Here is a 23841-nt window from a genome sequence, read left to right on the forward strand (position 1 = left end):
CCACCAAGAGATACCTCCTTGTCTCCTTTTGGTTCTGAATCAGCCTTAGACGGTATCTCCTGAAGATCATCCTCCACAGCTATGGTAGAAGGCTTAGCCTCAGGCAAGGTTCCTTTCATCCATCTTCTTACATAATCGCGGAGATACCCCTTGGCATCAGGCATCTTCTTGAACCTCGCCACATCCTCCGGCTCAGGAACGGCGAACTCAGGATCTGTAAAATCGATTCTGGGACGAGCTAAGGAGAAATACGCCATAAGCATCTCGCCATAAAAGAATGCTTGTTCGCCTGCCGTGTATTCCGCCTCCCCGAGAGCATCTTCATGATTTTTAGCATCGGAGGCTATCTTTGCCTTTAACTTCTGTATCTCCTCGTCTCGGTGAATCAAAGCAGCTGTGGCAGAGGCCAAGTTCGCGTTAGCGGAAGAAAGGTTGGCATTGACAACGGCAAAGGAAGAATTGGCATTTGCCAACTCTTTCTCCAGCTTCTCAACAGTAACCCTATCTTGAAGCAGCCCATTCTCCAAGGTACGAAGGCGAGCGTACAGCTGAGAAAAGCAAAACAAGTTAGCCAAAAAGCAGAAACAAAGAAATCATCACGTTCTTCCAAAAAAACTTACTGAAAGAAGCTCCGATTTCCCCTTTTGGACGTGGATCGATCTGGGGATTTGGTCATAGCCCCTTTGTACTTCTCCTACTTGTCCTAGAGCTTCGTACAGGTTATTCAAAAGCGATTCATCCTCGAAAGTTCGTCCAGCCAACTTGGCGGACCAAGATTCGCCAGTACTGGGCTTCGCCGACTGCATAAGTAAGAAAGACCATACGCCACTTCAAAATCTGACAAGCAGGCAAAAGAATTAAGAGATGCATTACCTGAACCGTTTTTTCAGTAGTCTTGGCGGATTTAATGGCATCCGCCATTATCTTGGTACTCCCAACGGTGTTGGGCCGCCTCTTCTTTAGAGGCGGATCAGCAGTCGTCTCATAGGGCGTTTGCCCGTATCAGTTTGAGGGATGGCCTCTTGATTTTTCTTGCGGGCTTCCTCTTCTCGAAATTGCCTGCGCGTCTCTGCAAGAGCACGATTTGCTTTAGATGCAGCCCTGCCAAAAGAAGATATCAAAATAAATTAAAGCTCCAAAAATAAATAAGGTACCTTGATCAAATTGAGTTATTTTCGAGTAAACAAGTTGATCCTCCACTCGGCGGATCAAAGGAATGTCGCTCATCATGAAGGCTAAGGCATCCTCATAAGTCCAGGCATCCGCCTTAATTTGCTTCATGAGATCCGCCACAGCCTCATCACCAAGCGTTAAGATTCGCATGTCTCCCGCCATGTGTAGTGGACGAGAGTTCCAGACTAAAGGAAAGTCCAATGGCTCGTCCTCCTTTATCCTCACATAGAAGAAACTCTCATCCCAGCTGTGCACGTTAGAAATTTTGTGGTAGAAGGGCGAATAAACACCAAATTTGGCGAATGTAAGATAGGACTCTGACTTCCTCTTAGAAGGTTTGTGAAAGGCTCTGAAGATACGACCATTATACGTTACGCCTAAATTTGACGCCAGATAGCAATCCAAGGCCATATCAAGCCAACCATTAGGATGTAGTTGGCTGACAACGATGTCAAAATACGAGAGGATATCCGCCAACATCTTGGGAAGAGGAAGGCGAAACCCTCTCTCAACATGACTACAAAAAACAGTAAAAAAGCCTGTCGGCGGATTGGAAGGGCGTTGATGTGAAGCAGGGAGTTGGGTTTCGTAGTTTTTAATCCATGGAAAGCGATCTGATAGGTTCGCCAAATCCGCGGCACTCATGCGAGACGAAGTGGATTCTGCTCGAGGTGTCTTCTTCCTAACAGGAACAGAAGAAGAAGCCATTGAACCCAGAAACCGGTTACGGGCGCCGGTCGGAGCGAAACTAGAAGAAGGATTTCAAGAGGAACGAGTCCGATAATGGCTCTGCACCGAGTTATTGAACTCAGCTAAACCGGAATTAATTTCTCCAGCAAGAGATTGGGAATCCTCCGATGAAAACGAAGACGAGGACCAACTAAAATCTACTTCAATGCGAGGAGAAGATGGCAAATTAAAAAGTTCTGAAGTTGACCCCGAAGACGAAGATGAACTTCTAAACATTCAAAAAATGATGTAAAGAACACTTACATGGAAATGCACAAGCTTGAGGTTTCTGAGAAAAAGCTCCGAAAAACAGAAGAAAATGGAAAGCAAGGGAGAAAGAGAACTCCGGAGAAGGAAGACGGCTTTTTAAAACGCTCCTAGGGCAGTGTGATTACACGTGTCAACCATCAAAGAACCTCGAACAGAGCGCTCATTAATGCGGAAGCGTGTGACGGCGCACAGAAGTCTAAAAGCCCTAAAGGACTTTAAAGGCATTTTGGGGGGGCTTCTGATAACATCGGGATATTATCGCAAGGACCAAATGAGATAATCGCCTCAAATATGCCACGTGGCATAAGAAACCGCCCGGCGGATCCCCCTGGGATAGCTCTAAGAGATCCGCTGGCGGATCTCTAAGGCGAATCTCTCCATTTACTTAAATAACGGCTAACCGTCAACTCGGCCATAACGATCATTAAATGAATCATTAATAGTCTTAACCCGCCAGGTTAAGAGTAACTTGTAACCGCTATTAAATGAGCATTAATGGAGACTCTCTGGTTACCTAGGAGTTACAAATCTATCTACTATAAATAGCCTACGTTTAGGCTATCAAGGTACACTCACTCATACTTACTTTTCACTAAGCTTTGTCCATTCAGTTTATTCGCCATATTTGTTACTGACTTTGGCATCGGAGTGTCCCCGGCCGATCCCAACGGCGCCTCACAGGGACGTGGTCTGATCAGAAGTTTCATTTGTGTTATCACATACAAATTTTTTTCTAATAAAGACATTGCGATTTTAATATATTTTTAAAAGAAAACGTGAACATCCATATATATTTAGAGATTAATATAAGATTTTGGATAAATACATCTCTAATGTTTATAGTCAAAAATAATTTTATCTCTAACGATTAAAATAATACAATTTTATCTCTATCAAGAACAAGTTTACCCCTAACATCGACAAGTTGAGTTAATTTGAGAAATAATCATCAAACTGTCTTCATCATACTTCACGTATGCATTATTTTATCACTCATTAGTAACAGATAATAAAAAAATATGATTAGACGTGAAAAATATTTAAAAAAATATAGTCTTTTGTACGAGTTGGATAAAAAAATTCATATATTTCTCTGAATTTATAAATACTAATACCTAATTTTATTATTAAATCATAAGAAATATGAAATCTTTTTTTTATAACCAACAGACGTGTAATCTGAAATTGAACCAACTTGCCAACATTACTGGTAAAATTGATGTGTACTGCCAATGTTAGGGGTAACATTGTACAATTTTAGACGTTAGAAGTAAAATTGCTTCTATTTGTAAATGTTAACGGTATTTTTGTACCTTATCTCTAAGATCTATGATTGAGCCTTAACTATCGGACCTTTTAGTTTAATTAGTTTCATGACATGCTATTAGGTCTTCTTAAATCAAACGGTCGAGGGTTCAAATCCTAACAACCTTATTAATTTGTGAAATTAAAATCGGGTTTTTAGTTCAATTGGTTCTATAACATGGTATAGGTCCTTTTAGACCAAATGGCCAATAGTTCCAATCCTACCAACCTCATTCATTTGTAGAATCAAAAATAAATAATTAAACCTTATTACATTTTTTTTTCTTAATTATGGTGGTGTGTCTTTAGGCTTTAGCCTATTTTAGAAAACGTAAAGGGCTATAATTGTGCCTTTAGCTTTTTACAAATTATTTTTGAAAAAACTAAAATTCATATAATTTTCTCATAAATAAATTGTATCTTTGATTTTATTCTTCTTGGAAAGTAGCTATCTATTATCATTTCCTTGTTAGGAAATTTTCGTTTTGATTTTTGTTTGGAAAAGTGGTCATCCGTATAAGTTGTCTTTTTTAATTAATTTATTTATTTATTTTTTTTATAGAGTAGAACTTGTTGAGTTGATTAGTAGCGAAATAGTAGGATCTAGCACGATCTCGTATAACTGGTCATGAATCACCCACATAGATGTTAGTCTCGAGGTGAAAATGATGGATTCACGAACTAAAGCATACTTCTGAGCTCGAGAGGGAGTATGTCGAGAGGAGTGTGTTTGAATTGATTAACCTTGATTGAAGTTAGGTGACTATCTAATTATAGTCTAGGTTTAACTTATAAATCTCTAATCATAATCCTCCATCTTTTTGGACGGGCTTGACCCGTTTCACTTACGGATGGATAAATATTTGGTCCATAACCTGAATATTCGTAACAGACTATACGTACGATTTTCATATAAACTTTTTTTAGTCTAGACCACATGTGTCCTCATTGAGATAATTCTGTATAAAGGATATAAGCTGAAGTGAGTATTATTGATAGAGAGCAAACAACGATATAAATAGGAATACAAACCTAGAAAATACAGAGATAAGTTTGTTGTAACAGAAAGATCTACAACTAATAACCAATAGATAATTACAAATAAATATTAGAGATATATACGAGATATTAATTTGAAGAGGTTAATCCTTATCACTCCCCCTCAAAATGGTCGGCCAAGTTGAGAGACCGATTTTGTGAACTAGGGAAGTAAAGACAGATTGTGAAAATGGTTTTGTAAGAGCATCCGCCAACTGATCATTGGTGGAGATATAAGAGACACGTAGAGTGCCCATTTTCACGGGAAAATTGATAATCAAGGGCAAGATGCTTCATTTTGGAGTAAAATACTGGATTAGCACTAACATATGTGGCACTGACATTGTCATAGTAAATTACGGGAGTGACAAAGGATATTAGTTTCAGTTTTTGAAAGAGATTACGTAGCCATAAAACCTCAACTGCCGCACTAGCTACAACTCGATATTCTGCTTCGATAGAGGAACGAGCTCGAGTGTGTTGTTTCTTAGATGCCCATGAAATTGGATTTTTACCAAGGTAGACAATGTAAGTAGTGGTAGAAATGTAGTCGTCTCTATCACGAGAAAGCATGAATTGTAAGCAAAGAGTTCTTGTAGAGAACAATACCCATGTTCGATGTTCCATTTAAATAACGGAGAAGACACTTGAGAGCATGCATATGATCTTCAGTTGGACACTGTATATATTGAGCCAATTTATTAACTGAAAAGTCAACATCAGGTCGGGTGATACTGAGGTACTGCAATCTGCCAATTATAGCACGATAAACAGTGGGATCAAGAAGAATTTTCCTAGCAGATGTCAGTGGAGGATTGGTAGCTTGAGGCGTTGCTGCAGGCTTTGCATCGGTCATGTTTGCCTTACATAATATATCAGAGATGTATTTTCGTTGGCTGAGAAATAAACTGTTGGTCCCTTGTGAGTTAGAGTTTAGTTCCAAAGGGAGGGGTGAATGGAACTATTGGGTAAATTTATCCCTTAATAGATTTTTCTCACAATTTAATTCAATAGCACAAGACAAAGAGAAGTTCGGAATCAGAGGCAATCTTTTTTTATTGCGTAATACAAATAAACGATGCTTGATTCTACTTCTAGTCTTTCTTAAACAGGAGGCAACTCAAAAAAGGGAAATCACGAGAAATTTTTAAAACTTTTTTACCTCGTCCATTTCCGGAGTTTTCAGGTCCATTTTTTAAAAAATTTTAGTTTTGCTCGGGAGAGAGAAAGAATTATCAGTTTTTAGAAAATTATCAAAATGGAGGCGGTGATAAGTGATTAGGGCGTGGTGAATAGCAACTCTCTATCTATATTTTCTTTGGAAAATGCAGATTTAAGTATGGAATGATGATATTTTATCCTTCCAAATAAAATCAATTTTATTTTTACTTTACATATATAAAATATTGTAACATTTTACATTTTAAATATTTATGATGTCTAAAATATTTACTGTGTTATTAATATGGATATAAACAACATGCTAACAACTAAGTTTACTATATATAAGTTAATTATAAAAAATTATCTAAATTGTTTGTATGTTATTAACACAGTTATAACCCACCTGTCAAAATTACGAAATTATTTGAATTTATTGACAAACTTATAGTACGAGTAAATCTGAGGATGATTTTCTGATGTCTACTAAGGTTCCCCAATGCCTAAGCTAACACATAAAATATGATTAAAGAAAGGTTGAGAACTGGCTACCCCATTCAGATCCCAAAATTGGCAGAGTTAAGGAAAGATGAACGAGAGATTAGGTCTAAATTATAGAGAATATCAGTATGTACCTTAGAGCATCTCCAATAGAGGGTGTTTGGAAGAGTGCTTGATGATGTGACAATGACTTTGATAACTTTTGAAAAGTGTCATATATTGGAGTGATGATGAGTGCTTGGAATTTTCAAGAAAATTTTCCACTTTTTGGCAACCTTCTAGCAAAATATAAAAAAATGATATAGTTGTCTACTATTGGTCCATTTTTATGACAAAATTTATGATGAAAATAAAATTATATATAAAAAAGTAATGGTTTGTGGGATAATAGTAGCAACTTTTAAAGTTGCTTATTATTGGAGTGTTTTTTTAACAAAAATTGCCGGAAGTAATATGAATGAGTTAGCAAATAAAATATTATATTTTAGTATGATTTGTTAATTTTGTGCAATCTTTATAGCAACCTCTATTGAAGGTGCTCTTAACTATGTAATACACAGTTCTGTTTATAAGGTGTCAGAGATAAATCTAATACTTACTCAGAATGTATGATCTAACTTAGCCTACAAATATTAGAGATTATATTATTCACATATAGCACGTCTTATCTGTATATTCAAAATACTTAGTTCCCTATTCTTAGCCTAACTTATAGGATTAGACTTTCACTGTAATGTGGAGTGTATTCTGTATATATTGGTTTTACACATCAATAACAATTACGCAATTGACCAAACTCTTACATGGTATCAGAGACCAAACCCTAATCCCTCCATACTCTCTCTTACATGGTTTGTCGATTGCCTCGTCACCAACGATCAGATGGTCCTGCAACTTATATCTGGCCTAACCGATGCATACGACACGGTTGGCACTCAGATTCGACACGGAGATCCCCTCCATACCTTTCAAAAGGCCATGTATATGCTAATTCTTGAAAAAACAGGTCGTGCTCGAAAGCAAAATCACACTCAAGACTCACTCTCCCTCACCATTGCATCCTCCGACTTCTCACCGTCGCACTTCCCATCGCCCCGACCCGCCAATCATATACACCATGCAACTCAATTCCATTGCGATGGTAGACACGACGGTCGCTATAGCCGCGGAAGAGGGGGTCGGTAAGGTCCAAGATCGTCGACGGGATCTAATTTTTGGCAATCCACCTTCCCGCCTTAGGGTTTTCCATACCCTTAGGCGCTGCAGCAGCCATGGGCCACCCCACCATATCCGTTTTCAACGAACCAGTGGCCAAATCAAAATTATTCTGGTCAACAGTCTTCTCATTCCGGAATACTTGGACCCCGTCCCGCCATGCAACAAGCAAATCTCACAGTAGCAAATCTAGCCTATGTGCCTACTGACATTGCAGAAGCCATGCACACCATGTCAATCACACCACCTTCTAAACAATGGCATATGGACACGAGAGCAACCTCCCACATGACAGCTCATAAAGGTACGCTCACTTCTTATTTTAATACGAGCCTCAATGGAAATATTATTGTCGGTAATGGTCAGTGTGTACCTATTTGCAGTTCTGGTAATGCATTTTTAGCCACTAAACACCATTCGTTAAAATTAACAACGTTTTGCATGCTACTAGGCTCATTAAAAATCTTATTTATGTTCGTCAATTTACTGTTGATAATAGAGTTTCTGTGGAATTTGATCCGTTGGGTTTCTCTGTGAAGGATTTACAAATAGGGACACCTATCATGAGAAGTAATAGTACGGGGGATCTCTATCCAGACGTGTCTTGCTCATCCACCCTTTTTTGTCTTATTTTTCTCTTACTGCACCGTCGTCTGATGTTTGGCATAATCGTTTGGGTCATCCAAGGCCTCTCATTTTGAACAATCTTCTGAATAAAGGTTTGATTTCTTGTAATAGGATTAAGAATGATTCTATTTGCTCTTCTTGTGTTAATAGAAAACAAGTTAAATTACCGTTTCACTCCTCATACAATTTTGCTTGCATGCCTTTTGATTTAATACACAGTGATATCTGGACCTCACCTACACTGAGTTCCAGTGGTCATCGTTATTATGTGCTTTTTTTTAAAACTACACGAATTTTTTATGGACCTTTTCGTTAGCTTATAAATCACAAGTCTATTATGTGTTTCTCACCTTTCATTCATTTATTCGTACACAGTTTGAACATGACATTAAAACGTTTCAATATGATAATGGGGGCAAATTCAGTAATCATGTCGTCAGTTCTGTCATAACAATGGAATGCAATTTAGGTTTTCATGTTCATACACATCTCCCCAAAATGGCAAATCTGAATGCACCATTAGAATGATAAATAATGTAATTCGAACCGTCATGAATCATGCCTCTGTTCCGTTTAGTGTTTGGCACCACGCATTAGAACTTGCCACTTATCCACTCAACATTTATCCTCACAAAATCTTAGGTTATCATTCTCCCACTAAAATACCGTATCAACGTGAACCCACCTACAGTCACTTACGTGTCTTCGGTTGTCTTTTCTTTCCTCCAGTCACATCTCTATCTCGTCATAAACTAGAGGCTCGCTCATTCCCTTGTGTGTTTTTAGGATATCCATCGAATCATCGAGGATACAAATGTTATGATTTGTCTAAACGATGAATAATTGTCTGTCATCACATCGTATTTGATGAATCGAATTTCCCTTTCTCCTCGACACTGTCCAATCATAAATCTTCCTCAACCGTTTTTTATCATGGCGACGACCTTCTACCGACACCGCCCCCCTACCGTAATAGTCCCTTCCATCCCCTCGGGTACACCCGCGTCTGACCCTAACGTTAATTCCCCTAGTTCGTCTCCTTCGGTCCGTATGTTGTCCCATTATTCGTCCCCGTCCTCCTAATCCGCGTCTGCCCCTTGCATCCATTCACCAGCATCGCGTCACTCTCCGCCATCCCAAGCCGTTTCTCCATCAGTCCGTATGTCATCACCCGGTTCGTCTTCTCCTTATCATTCAACTTCATCCCCAGCGTCTTACCCAGCCCTTATTATGGCGTCTTCTTCAGACACGACAAATCCACTTTTAAATTCCAATGCTCATCCAATGGTCACTCGAGCACAACATGGGATATACAAACCTCGTCGTATGTTAAATCTGTCCATCTTAATGCAACCAGTCCCCTCTCCTATCCCTAAAACACCAATTCTTACATTACGTGATCCAAATTGGACACAGGCCATGACTGATGAATTTGAGGCTCTTATTCAAAATAAGACATGGGTCCTTGTACCCCATCCCAAAAATGCTAATGTTATCCGTAGTTGGTGGATTTTCAGGCACAAAACAAAGTCAGATGGGTCATTTGAACGATACAAAGCTCGGTTGGTTGGCAATGGCTCAGGACAATTGGCTAGTGTTGATTGTGGGGACACGTTCAGTCTTGTGGTTGAACCTGCTACCATCAGGGCTGTTCTAAGTATTGCATTGTCTAAAAATTGGAATCTTCTCTAGTTGGATGTTAAAAATGCATTTCTACATGCTGATTTATATGAAACTATCTATATGCATCAACCATTGGGATTCTGTGATCCATAGCATCCAGATCATGTTTGTCTGCTTAAGAAGTCCCTTTACGACCTCAAGCAATCCACACGGGCCTGGTACCAACATTTTGCAACATTTTTCACAACAGTGGGATTCACTAACAGTGTCTGTGACCACTCTCTGTTTGTCTATCACAAAAGAACAGACACAGCTTATCTTCTGCTCTATGTCGATGATATAGTTCTTGTTACATCATCTGAAACACTTCAATCTTCTATACTATCCAAATTGGGATCTGAATTTGCAATGAAGGATTTGGATCTGTTACATTACTTCTTGGGGATCTCCATCACTCAGTCACCAGGCTCAATGTTTTTGTCTCAGCGAAAATATGCTTCCGAAATTATAAAAAAGGCTGGACTTAGCTCATGTAATGCCGCAGCAACACCTATCGATACAAAGCAGAAACTTAGCATATCTTCTGGTTCTCCGTATCATGATCCGATAGGATACAAACGACTGGCTGGTGCTCTTCAATATTTGACTCTTACCAAGCCTGACATATCCTATGCAGTTCAGCAGGTATGCTTGTTTATGCATGATCCCAAAACCTCTCACATGGCTTCTCTAAAACGAGTCCTTTGGTATATTCACGACACCCTTGATTTCGGTCTCCATATAAACGTATAATCTCTCGGACAACTGGTATCTTACACTGATGCTGGCTGGGCGGGCTATCCTGACACCCGTCGATCGACATCCGGCTACTGTGTCTTTCTTGGAGATAATCTTCTCTCCTGATCGGCAAAGCAACAGCCTACTGATGCTCGTAAAGTATATAGCATTTAATAGGACAAGTGTATCATATCGCAACAAGTAATATTGTGCTAAGCACGAGATCGAACCACAAAGACTATTTGTTACAACTAGTAAATCTACCTAGAATGATCTAATTGTTTAGAGGGTTGGATAAAGATTTGGGTTTGTGAATAACTAATTAACTAATTGAAAGCAATAAAGATACAAAATAAAGTGAACAATTGACAGGGTAGAAGGTGAATTAATGGATGGCACAATCTAGGCTGAGGAATCCTTTGATTAAATCCTATGTATGGGTTTAGGGAGTTCAGATTTATGTTTTACCAATGATTGAAGGTAATTGTCCCAAGTGAAAGACTAATGTGATCAGTATTCGTCCTTCCTATTCACATGCATTCGGGTGACGGCTTGATTAGGCATATACCCTAGGTCATGCAAAGCATTAGGTTTATTGACAACTAAGGCTAAAGCCGTAGCCCAGCCACAAAGCCTCATTCCTAGTGGTCTTTAGCGAAGTCAGGTTAATACAAATTCGGTATAGACGATTCCATGGTCAGGTTCTCGTCTATCTATAATCCTATCTAAGTCAGGGTCACGTGCATTAAGCACATTATATACATAAACAGGCTAGTTGACCATTATCAATGCTCATTCTAGCATAAATCATGTTCCTAACATCATCTAGGCATTAAGCATGCATAAACTGATCAATCAAAAGGCCCTAGTTCCCTAATCATACATATTCATACAATCAATTTCATCCCCATCCCAAATTGGATGGGGATCAGTTCATAGACAACCCAATCAGAGCAATAGGCATATATGAATAATGGAAAAAGCTTCAATTAAATATAAAAGGACAAGATAAGAGGGAGAGATAGAAATCCAGAACCCGCTTGTCGATTCTGATTACAAAAATAGAAGATGAGGAGCTTCTCCCATCAATTGTTCTTCAATAAGAAATAAAAACAGAAATAAACATAATCTAGAAAGCAGGAAAATCTAATCTAAACAAAAAAACTAAAGCTACATTGTGGAGGAGAGAAAGCCCTAACGGCTCTCTGATTTATTGAATGGCTAATCCCCCCCTCAAGGATTAGGATTAGCTCCCTATTTATAGAGTTAGGAAGGAAACCCTAATGCATCGAGGGTAAAAATGGTATTTACAAAGTATTTTAGTGGGCTTTAGGGCCCAATCCTGCGCATTCCAACAAAGGGGAAGGCGCTGGTGCACCTTCCCCCGCCTCGTCTTGTCGAGACAGGGCATGTCTCGACGAGACAGGTCCTAATTGGGGCGATTTTGCTCCGGCTTTTATCTGTTTAGGTCATTGGGCTTCCGAAAAGTGCTCTAATGGTCCCTGATGAATCCCAAAAGTGCTCTAACGGTCCCTGAATAATCCGGAAATGCTCCAATAGGCTTGCGTCTGGTTCGGAAATGCTCAAATAGGCCTAAAAACACCTGAAAACACAGAAAATGTCATAAATAATGGAAATTACTAATTTTAACTAAAAAGTAATAAAACAATACTGAAATTAAAAGGAAACAAAGGGAAAACAAACTAAAATGATCCTAAAAACCTATACAAATGGGAGTTATCACCTACCCTGTCCCGTTCCAGTGCTGAAGCAGAGTACCGTGGAGTAGCGAATGTTGTGTCAGAAACGTGCTGGATCCGCAATCTCTTGCTTGAACTTCGATGCCCAATTGACAAATCAACTGTCGTGTATTGTGACAATATAAGCGTCGTCTACCTTACAGGAAATCCAGTTCAACATCACCGCACAAAACACGTAGAGATGGATATTCACTTTGTTCGAGAGAGAGTCACAAAAGGCGAAGTCCGAGTACTACATGTCCCATCTTGGTATCAATTGGCTGACATCTTCACCAAAGGACTTCCCTCACCGCTATTCGATGACTTCAGGAATAGTCTCAATGTTCGCCCTCCAAACCTTTCAACTACGGGGGTGTATTAGAGATTATATTATTCACATATACCACATCTTATGTGTATATTCAAAATACTTAGTTCCCTATTCTTAGCCTAACTTATAGGATTAGACTTTCACTGTGTAATGTGGAGTGTATTCTGTATATATTGGTTTTACACATCAATAACAATTACGCAATTACACATCAATAACAATTACGCAATTACACAAAGTCTTACAACAAACACATGTCCATCTCTGAATTGTGGATCCCTGTTATAATAAGGACAATTTGTATTTTACTAAAATTGTTTTCCTTTGATTCCAGACTTGGAATTATGGACGTATTACATAATGATTTCGAAACTCTTCTCTACATGTTTTGGTGATTTGCACGTACTGATTTAGTTTGATCTGGAGGCTTGTGACACGTGTCTCAGATAAGATCACATGTATAACTTATTATATTCCCCAATATCAAATTATTTAAAAGATCCGATGTATCAATCACATAACAGTTAAACTAGCTCGTTAGTTAAGAAATGGAGCGGATAAGAAAACTGGTGAAGAATCCTCCGGTTTGAAGCTGGAGAATTGTTGTTCGGTTTGACAGTGAATTTGAGGTGGTCTGATTTCTATAATCTCCAAGTAGACAAGCCACTGTGTCAAACGTTTTTCTTTATTTTCCATCTTTCCCACGCTTTGTAATAAAATAATCTGAAAACTCATCATTTATGGGTATTCAATATATTTTAGCTTAATAAATTAATAATGCCATAAATTTCCAACAGCTATAAAATGATGATAGTTTAGAACAGAATCTGCAAACAAAGGTTTTTAGTCTACTCCTTTAATTTAGTTTGGCGCTTGGCTCTGCAATTCACAAGTCTCTATCTCCGAAGTAAGTCAGCATTTCACTTCTGCAACTTTTTTTAAAATCCCTTCAATATTAGTTTTCTGAATTTACTTATAGAAATATATTGTTTTATTGAATTTATTTAAAGTAATATATATTTCAATTTTATTATTTGGCCAAATTCAGGGGTGGATACAGGGAGGGGTTCCGCCCCTTCTGGCTGCCGGAACCACCATAATTACGAGTAGTTTCGACCTCCTTATCTCTACAAACTTTAATGCTGTGGTGGTTCTAATCCGTCTTCAAGAAATTTAGATTTGATCCTGAATTAACATCACAAAAATTAACTCAGATTCTGTTAGGCTATCTCAAAATCCAAAATTCATATACTTATGTATTTAGCGTGAAAATAAATGATGACGCTATGGCTTGTCCAATTTTCGAAGAAAGATATCCAAAGAAAATAAGAGAAACAACCATAAATAGAAACCACAGTATGTGACATCTAGTATCTTGGAGAAGAATTCTCCGATTTTAGTGTCATCACGAAACCATATCTTTTTACGAAGGGATATATAAGATGAGATAGGGATAAAAAGAACACGAGATAAGTTATCCCGTGTTTGTTTGGGAGATAGAAAGTGAGATAGATGGGGGATAGACCTCTTATCCCTCAAATCCTATACCCAGAAGGGGTTGGTATAAGGAGGTGAGATAAGCTCATACGATTTTAATAGGATGGAAAAGTATATCTTATCCTTCAAATTAATGTTATATAGTTTAAATAAGGTTAAAATAGTAAAATGTATTATTTTATCTCTATCTTTATCCATATCCCATGTACCAAACATTGAATAATAATTCTCGACTATCATATTTTTATTCTTATCCCAACCATTTATCTTTATCCCTATCCCAATAGAATACCAAACGCCCCGTTAAAGTTAACTAAAAAAACCTTTTATATGTTTTTCTTTTCTTTTAATCAAAGTACGGTTGTTGTTGCGGTAAGTAAATTAAGAAATTTCAGTTACCACCGTAAAACTAATAACGTGAATTTTATCTATTTATTATCCCCTTTAATTGTTTTTGGATCAATTTCAGATATATGTCTTGTGATTTTACGTCTTTATAAATCGGCATCTGTACGTTTTTTTTGTTATGAACCGAAACTTATGATTTGTAAATATTTTATCTTTTTTTTGTTGACCTTGTCAAATTTGAATGATAACGACTTCAAAATGAAAAATTTTAAGAATTAAATAATATTTTAAAGAATTTTAATTCTTCAACTTTTCAGGTTTGAAGTCATTTAAGTATTATTTTTTTACGAGAAAGACAATTAATTTTAGAGAGAATAACTTTTAAAATAACGATTTTAAAAAATTAAAATATTTACTAAACAACTTTAATTCTAGAAAATCATCATTTTGAGATCGCTATCGATTAAATTTGATAAAGTTAATAAAAAAATAATTTTTTTTGTAAAACTTAGGATTCAGTTTGTAACAACAAAAAATACAAATACCAATTTGTTCGTAAAAACATTTATTTAAATTAACCTTTTTTTTAGAAATCGCATTTAATTTTTCAAAAGTAAAAATTAAATATATATGTATATATATAATATTATTTTTCTCCAGTAATTTTCACCTGGGCAGTGACTGATCAAGTGAATTTGATTAGTCATTGTTAGATTAGGAAGTATAAATCTTAGCCTTACGATTATTTTAATCTTCACCATAAGATTTTAATAAATCTAAATCTAACAGTGACTGATCAAATTAACTTGATCAATCACTGACTACGTGAAAACAATCATTCATCCCTTTTCTTTCTTTCTCTTTCTTTCTTCTTTCTCTTTTATTTTTTTTTTATTTTCTCCAAATTGAAATTACTTTGAGAATTTAAAAAATTTCTGGAATACTTTTGAAAGAATTCCTTCTGGGAGGAATTAGGGAACATTCCTTTTAAAAGAAATTGCTGAAATTCTTTAGAAAGGAATTTCATTCTAGAAAAAAATTTAGATGAAAGAAGAAGAATTTTTTAAAAGAAGTGTAAAAAAATATTTCTGACTTTTAGCCAAAGGGGATATGATTTTTTTAACAAAATTATCTTTTGTCAGGTCATCTTTTTCTTTGAATGGGTTTGTCAGGTCATCTTAAAAAGGTATTAATTGAATTTCTAACAATAATAGTCAGAGTCTTTCTTTTGATAAAAAAATAAAAACCACAAAACTTAAACGATAAATCAGTGTAAGTATATGGATTTTTTTTTTGGGAATTAACCCTATTTTTTTTATCTAGTTGAAAATTGGAGAAATTATACCAGTTTCAATCAGATTAAAACTAGCATTACAATGAAAACATTATTAAATCGAGCATTGATGAAAGAAATTTTCTTAGAAAAACATTATTTCGGAGTAAAGCCCTCAAAAGTCGGAGCAAATAAAGGTTTGACTCTTAAAGTTGACAACTAAGGGGGTGTTTGGTTCATTGAAATCATGGTATGCAGTATGGAATCATAAAGTTGCGATAGGACAAAAACAAGTTCAAAGAGGGGGTTTGTTTGGCTAAGGTCATCTCCAATCGTGCTCTCTATTTAGCATACTCTATCTTCATTTTTCTATATTCTATCTTTAAATATAGAGTTGCTACGGTAAAATTTCTCTAACCATCTACTCTATTTTACCTACTCTTTAAATATTTTCTTATTATTATATTCATTTTTCGCATAACATTTGTATTCTTTATTTTTTTGAATCTATATTCTTTATATTATTAATCAAAATATATCTATTTATTAATTTTTATCATGTTTTATAATTTAATATTTTTATTTAATGATAATTATTAAAGTCAATAATTAATAATTCAATTAATTATTATTATTATTATTAATTTGAAATATATTTTTATAATATTGGAAAAAATATAAAATTTAACATGAATAAAGAAATACATTAAAAAAAATTAAAACATTTCAATAACACTAAAGAGAAATTATATTAAAAAAACTAAAACATTTCAAAAACACTAAAGGAAAGTACATTAAAAAAAACTAAAACATTTCAAAAACAATAAACATTACAATTAATGAAAAAACAAAGAAATAATTATATCGAATTACCACGAAACTTCCATAAATGCTCCATCAAAGCATTTTGAAGTTCAAAATGTGCAGTTTTGTCCTTCATTTTCTTATATCGCTGAAGGAAGTTACAAAAATAGGCCTTCTCATCATACACATTTTCAACTACTGGTGTTGGAGCAACAACTGAATCCATAACTGGTGCACTCAAATCACGTTCATCTTCAATAATCATATTATGCAGAATAATACATGTTTTCATAATATCATGGAGGACTTGTTGTTTTTCTAGTTTGTTTTCGTTTTTTCTAATTCGTGTAATGTTTTTATAATTCGTGTAATGTTTTTCTAATTCATGTAACATTTTTCTAATTCGTGTAATGTTTAAATGTTTTTCTAATTCATGTAATATTTAATGTTTTTATAATTATAATTAAATATTTAAATGCACAACACAATAAAAAATCAAATAACACTACAATTAAAAATTAAATAACATGAATAATCAAATTAAAAAAAATCAGATTTAAAAAAAAAATCAGATTTTTAAACAAATATTATATAAAACACACTATATTATGAATTTAAAACAAATATAATATAACACATAAAACAAAATAAAATAAAATATCAATTAAGTAAAAGAAATAAACATATTTAAAAAAAAAATATTTTATATTATCTTGCCTTGCGGCATCTTTGCCGCAAGTATATCCAGCTCCATTGGAACTGGATTTTTCAAGGGCTCTCTAAAAATAGAGAGCCTTTGAAGATGGCCTAACTCATTCTGATGTATAAGTCAGCTTTGTGAGAAGATTTGATGATGATCGCAATATTAAATTAAAATTGTAATGTAAACTTAATGAATGAAGTAGTGTCTTGCTCTATTTACAGTATATGTAAACTTAAAATTGGAGAACGACTCCAGTATTTTAGAGGCTCTAGGCATATTCGTACTTCATTTTTCTGCAAATTTAAATTTAGTATATAAAATATAATTAATTTAACAAACTTTTTGGTAATTTGAAGTATTGAGGGAAAACAGATTTAACTCCATGTATAAAATAATGCAATTTCAAGCTTCATTAATGAAAGATGAGTTTTTTTAATGTGCATTTTTATGTTTTGGATGTCCTCTAAACCTCTAGCATTATGACCACCCAATAAAGCTTGAAAATTGTTAATGAAAAAACTCATATTCCGTTAATGACATTGAAATTGTATCCTCTCGTAAATGCTAAGCTTAAATTGTATTGTTTTGCATGTAGAGTCTAAATATACTCTTCCTACCATATAATATAATAATTATTCATGAGGATAATTTTTAACAGCCGAGATGTTAATAATTATTGTAGTATAATTGAAATTAGTTTTGGATTTTATAAGAAAAAAAATAGAGTGGAGACTTCCTTAAACGGGAGGTCCTAGGCGGCTGCTTATGTGGCCTCCCCTGGAACCGTCCATGTTGTGATCGAGTTATGAGAGGTTGTTATAAGATTTGGAGTGGGTCGTGTTACGTGTCACCTGTTGATAGATGAAGGTATGCCCGTAGATTGGAACTGGGCATCCTTCACGCTCACTTAGTCCGTGATTCACGATATTGGGCGTGATTGCTATAACAAATTTATCCTTGACATGGTCTACGGAGGCTTCCCAAGGCAAGATTCTAAGACTAGATTGTACTACTAAGTAGATTTTTTATAATGACTAAGGATGACAACGGATACGCTATCCGTGGGTATCTGAAACTATCTGATCCTAATGAGATTACATATACTCTGTATAAAAAGGTATTAGCTTAAAAAAATTACCCGTGGCGGATAGAAGAATATCCCATAGAGCACCCATTTCTGCCATATATTTGACTTCTATCACTAAACAATTTATTCTACGATTAAGATTGATTTAGAATTTTAGAATTTTTAATATTTATTAAATTTATAAGTGAATTATTTATGGATGATTAATTCAATTTATTTTTTATTAAATTTATAATATTTTTACTTTATGTATTACTATCATTGTACGTGTCCTCTTCCCAAAATATTGGTCCGCAGTTTATAAATGCGACATAAACATATTTATATATTCCCCTATATCACCTACCTAGTATATGGAATCAACCATTTTACCTTCGATCCTAGAGAATTAAAGTTGATTCTACCCTCTTCCGTAAAGAAAAAAAGAATGATTCTACCCTCCAATTTCTTTTTCCTTCCCACGTTTCTTTCTTTCTTTTATTTTTTTTAACACGCATTTGTTTTCTCAAACTTAAAAATAATTTAACAAATTTTAAAAATATTAAAGTGAATGAACAAATTTTACGTGGTTATTAAAATGTATGTGATCAACACGGTTGATATAATCAACAAAATTTTAAGTCATCTAAAACTAAAATTATAAATAAATAATAAATTAAATTTAAAAACCATATTAAGAGGTGTTTGATTGGGTTAAATGTATCATTGGTCACTGAACTTAAATTGTTATTTTAAAATGGTAACTCAACTTCAATTTGTCTCAATAGAATCAATCAATTTTGAGTTTTGTCTCAATTAAATCACTATGACTAGACCTGGCAATTATCGTGTTCGAGTCGTGTCATTTCGGGTTCGTGTCAAAAAGAGTAAACCCAAACCCAACCCAAAAACTTTCGTGTCAAAGTCGTGTTAACCTGTTCGGGTTAGTGTCGATTTCGTGTCGTGTTTTCGGGTTACATGTAATTTTGTTATGTATATATATTAATAATAACTCTTAAAAATATAAGAAGATATGGTACTGTTTTTAAACATTTTATATCATTTTTAGATTAATATGTTAACAATAATTATCGAAAAGTTCGATAATATCATGTTAGAGGGTCATGTAATGTGTTTATAACAATTTAGGAAATTCAAATCAATATTTGCAATTGATAATACTAATTTTATTATCTTTATTAATAAAGTGACATAAAAAACACGAGAGAATATAACAATAATTTTCAATATCCGTGTCATTTCGTGTCGTTTTCGGGTTCACATATCAACACTAACCCAGCCCAAAAATTAGCATGTTAGTTTCGTGTCAACCCAAAAATGACCCATTACCTATTAAGCTCAACACTAACACTAAAAATCCGTGTCGTGTTCGTGTCGTGTGTCATTTTGCCACCTCTAACTATGACGATTTCAGTGATTAAAAAACATCAAAATTGTGACATAAGTGATACGTCAATATGAGACAACTCATATTTCTAACCGAAATGACACATGACATCTACATATGCGCCACCTGGCTATCACGTGTCGATTATCATATGAAGAAAAAAAAAACTAAAATTTAGTTTTGTTCGTAAAGTTACTTGACATTGTGGCTGTCACATTTCGTTTCGGTCAGAGATTTGAGTTAACTCATGTTGACGTGTCACCAATGTCATTATTTCGATGCGTTTTAACTACTAAAATCAACGAAGTGACCTAATTGAGACAAAACTTAAAGTTGAGTGATTTTATTGAGACAAATTGAAGTTGAGTGATCATTTTGAGATAACCATGTAAGTTCAGTAACCAATGATGCATTTAACTCGTGTTTGGTTACCTACTTTTTTACCTTTTGTTTACCTTTTCACTCTAAAAGAGAGAGTTTTAGATGTTTGAGTAGACACCTCATGTTTACCTTTTACAGGTGAAAAGGAACTTTTTTACAAAAACATGAAATCTGTCTCTTTGGAAAGTAGCCAAACATACCTAATCAAAATCTTTATACCAATAATAACTGAACATTGATTTCGATTCCAGACTAAATAAATAAAATAAATAATTGTGATTTCGATTTTAAAATTTGAATCAAGCACTCTCTCAAATCAATTAATTGTAATATTTAAAATTATTATTTTATATATAATTAATGTATAAAATTGTATTTTTGATTGAAAAACATATGACAAGGAAAACATTGTGATGAGAAAAAACATCAACAAATTCTTTCTTATCCGTTTCAACTCTTGACACTACGGCAAACATTCAAATAAATAATCACCCAAGCGCATAGGGAGATCTTATACCACCGGAATTGCCCCGTGATTTGTTTGTATTAGTAATTAAGAATTGAGGAATACATAAATAAATAAATAAATATAATAAATCTGGCAGAAGAGAAGAGGCATGAGGAAAGATGAGATCCCGCGCTCTCCTTCGAAAAGTGTAATTGTTCAACTTGGACACCATTTCGGGACCCACATCCCGATTAGGCGACTCTCTCTAATAAATTGAAGGATCCACAAATTCCTAAGATTACCGCCTCCCTACGCTCTTCTTTCACCAAATCTCACCCACCCACTCACTTCTTCCCTGCTGCACTCCTTCTTCTCTACTTTTTTCATGTCCGCCTTTTCTTTTACTTCTTTCCACTATTATATTCGATTTTGTTTCTCCATTTCTCATTCTTCATTGTCTTCCTAATTTGTTTGCTTATTGCAATATCTGACTTCGTTTTTTAATTCTGGAATCCCCACTTGTTTAGTTCTGGGATTCATTCTGTCAATGGGCGCCTTGGATGAGGAGCATTTTCATGCTGAACTTGAAAATGGATTGAAAGCCGACTTCCTTAATCTCGGAATTGAACAACAACCTCAGAATTTAGCTATTCAAAATGCTGTCAGAGTTCTATTGGAAGGTCTCGGTGAAAATATCAATAGAGAAGGTATCAAAAAGACCCCACTTCGTGTTGCCAAGGCCCTTCTCTATGCTACCAAAGGTACTTTTTCTATTGCTCTTCCTTTTTTTTCTTGCTTATTTAATCAGCTGCCAATTGCATTCAGTGTTAAAAGTCACAACTTGTCATATATAAAGAAAGCATTCATGTTATAACTATTATTGCGGACCACGTGACAAAAGGACAAATTATGCTGCTACAAGAAGAGACAGGAAAGACAGCAGATAGATGCTTTAAACTGCCCATTCTCACGGGATTGCAATGTGTTTTTACATTGATAGGACAAGTAACATTTAGAATGAATATTTTGAGCATACCTTGCAAACTCCTTTTATAGCAACTAACAGCTTTTCCTTTTTACATTGCACCAGTAGCATGTAATGTCATTTAGTAATTGCAGAGAAACACGTCCTATTCAGTCAAAGTATCTCATATTTTGGCCTTATTTTGTGAACTCTGAAGTGTAGATTTACCAGTTTAGCTGAGAGAGCTACCTTAAGATATACTTTCTACAACATGTTTATTAGTACTTAAAAAAAAAAATGTAACCTGTATCACGATGGCTCTCATTGTTCTTGAAAAAATGAATTCCTTTCCTGGTGCATATATCAAATGCGATATAATATTACCGTTGTTGAGTGTTTCTCAACTATATTTGGCTTGATAGTAGAGATTTCTGCTGATTATTCATCAGTACATCTCTATTGTTAATTTCAGGTTATAAAGAAAGCGCTAAGGAAATCATTCACAGTGCTTTGTTCCCTGAAGCTGGTTTGGACAATGCAGTGGGTCATGCAGGAGGAGTGGGTGGGCTCGTGATTGTTCGAGATCTTGATCTATTCTCATACTGTGAGTCTTGCTTGCTTCCAATTCAGGTTAAATGTCATGTAGGTTATGTCCCGAGTGGTCAGAGGGTTGTAGGATTAAGCAAGCTCTCTAGAGTTGCTGATGTTTATGCAAAGCAACTCCAGCATCCACAGCGTCTGGCAAATGAAATCTGTTCAGCTTTGCAACAGGGGATCAAGCCGGCTGGTGTTGCAGTTGTGCTCCATTGTTTACACATCAATTTTCCAAATTTGGAATCCTTCTTAATTGATCCAAATCACCAAGGATGGGTAAAAATTATGGTCCATTCAGGTTCTGGTGTTTTTGAAGATGAAAATGCAGACATATGGTCTGATTTTCTAAGTCTTCTGAAGCTCAGAGGTACAGACGTATCTCAGATGAAAGAGTCTCCAGAGCAATGTTGGTGTCCGTCCCAATCTCCATCAAATGCTAAATTTTCATCCAAGATTGAATCACCGAACCAAGAAATGGTCAGTGCAGCTGCATCAATTCTTATGTCTATGGGAGAAGACCCATTAAGGAAAGAGCTTGTTGGAACTCCTAGTCGGTTCCTGAAATGGTTCATGAACTTCCAGACTACACATTTGGGAATGAAGCTAAACGGCTTTAGTTGTGACGGGACAGATTCTCTTAAAGTAAATGGGGATGTCAGCCAGAATAAAGAACATATGTGCTCTGAGCTGAACCTATCACTTTGGTCGCAGTGCGAGCATCATTTGCTGCCGTTCTATGGTGTTGTGCATATTGGTTACTTCCCTGTTGAAGGATTTAAGCCTATAGGAAAATCTCTTTTGCAGTCAATAGTATATTTTTATGGTTTCAAGCTCCAAGTGCAGGAAAGACTTACCAAGCAAATTGCAGAGACTGCTACATCATTGTTAGGTGAAGATGTGATGGTAGTTGTGGAAGCTAATCATACTTGTATGATTTCAAGAGGTATTGAAAAGATTGGAAGTAGCACAGCTACTATTGCTGTACTTGGTCGATTTGCTACAGATTCTGCTGCAAGGGCCAAGTTCTTGCAAAGTATTCCAAATAGCAGTTCTGGGGGATCTTTACTACACTAATCATTTTTCAGAAGTGGTTCCAGTCATTTCTGGCATTCTGGTGAGCTTGGTCAAGGTTTGTGTGCTTGATATTAAGGAAGTTGTGACAATAAAAGAAATGGTATAAGAATCTGTATGCAATAATAATGTTTTTGTTCTTCTTTTATGTTTACTTTCTGTAGTATATGCCTTAAGATTGAAATTAAGAAGGCCTATCATTTTTCTTATCATTATTTTGTCAGCATAATTGTTTTCCCCATGTATTTCCCAGTGTTAAGGTTTAAAGTATTCATACAAGTTCAAGACATGAAAACATCTGGCTCTCTTCCTTTTCCTTATTATTCCCTTAGATACATTGATGAATTACGAATTAGTATCTCTATTGCATGTGGATAGCCATTGCTACCGTGGAGACATCTGAAAATTTATACCAGACTTCAGTATTCCTGTTTACTTTCCTTCACAACTTTTACAAAGTACTGTTTCTATCTCATTGCTTTGGTACTTACCAGCAACCTGTCCTATCCTAACAAAGATAAAGACTACTGACAAGAAACTTAATCGTCAAGGAATTTTTAACTCTATTTCAAAGCATGACTGTCCTTGCAATATTGCATATTATTCTGATACTAAAAGAGAGAATGATGAACCTCATAGGAATCGGATATCATTATCCTTCAACTCTACAAACATGATATGTTTCATCTGTTTTGCAGAAAAGCTCCATATGGTAAAATAATGAGAAACATATACTTTGAAGCAATTCAGGGTTTTTAAAACAGGATGGTCCAAGGAATTTGCTTTACACTTTCA

At 35.3% G+C, this 23841-nt stretch overlaps 1 protein-coding gene across 1 annotated transcript; it reads left to right on the plus strand.

Annotated features, from left to right (window-relative positions):
- The first annotated feature begins 13334 nt into the window (after positions 1–13334).
- LOC136230776 (GTP cyclohydrolase 1-like) lies at positions 13335–23341 on the plus strand. The gene is made up of 3 exons (XM_066019954.1): positions 13335–13396; positions 20945–21178; positions 21854–23341. Exons 2-3 carry the CDS (start codon positions 20965–20967, stop codon positions 23047–23049), a joined length of 1410 nt encoding a protein of 469 aa, XP_065876026.1. The 5' UTR covers positions 13335–13396; positions 20945–20964; the 3' UTR covers positions 23050–23341.
- Positions 23342–23841: the final 500 nt, after the last annotated feature.

Source organism: Euphorbia lathyris, chromosome 5 (assembly GCF_963576675.1).
Source record: "Euphorbia lathyris chromosome 5, ddEupLath1.1, whole genome shotgun sequence".
NCBI classification, from domain to species: Eukaryota; Viridiplantae; Streptophyta; class Magnoliopsida; order Malpighiales; family Euphorbiaceae; genus Euphorbia; species Euphorbia lathyris.

Excerpts from the sequence above, each read along its gene's own strand:
- LOC136230776 (XM_066019954.1), top strand. The coding sequence starts at position 20,965 with ATGGGCGCCTTGGATGAGGAGCATTTTCATGCTGAACTTGAAAATGGA. Across the intron at positions 21,179-21,853 it reads CCTTCTCTATGCTACCAAAG|GTTATAAAGAAAGCGCTAAG; the intron begins GTACTTTTTCTA and ends TGTTAATTTCAG.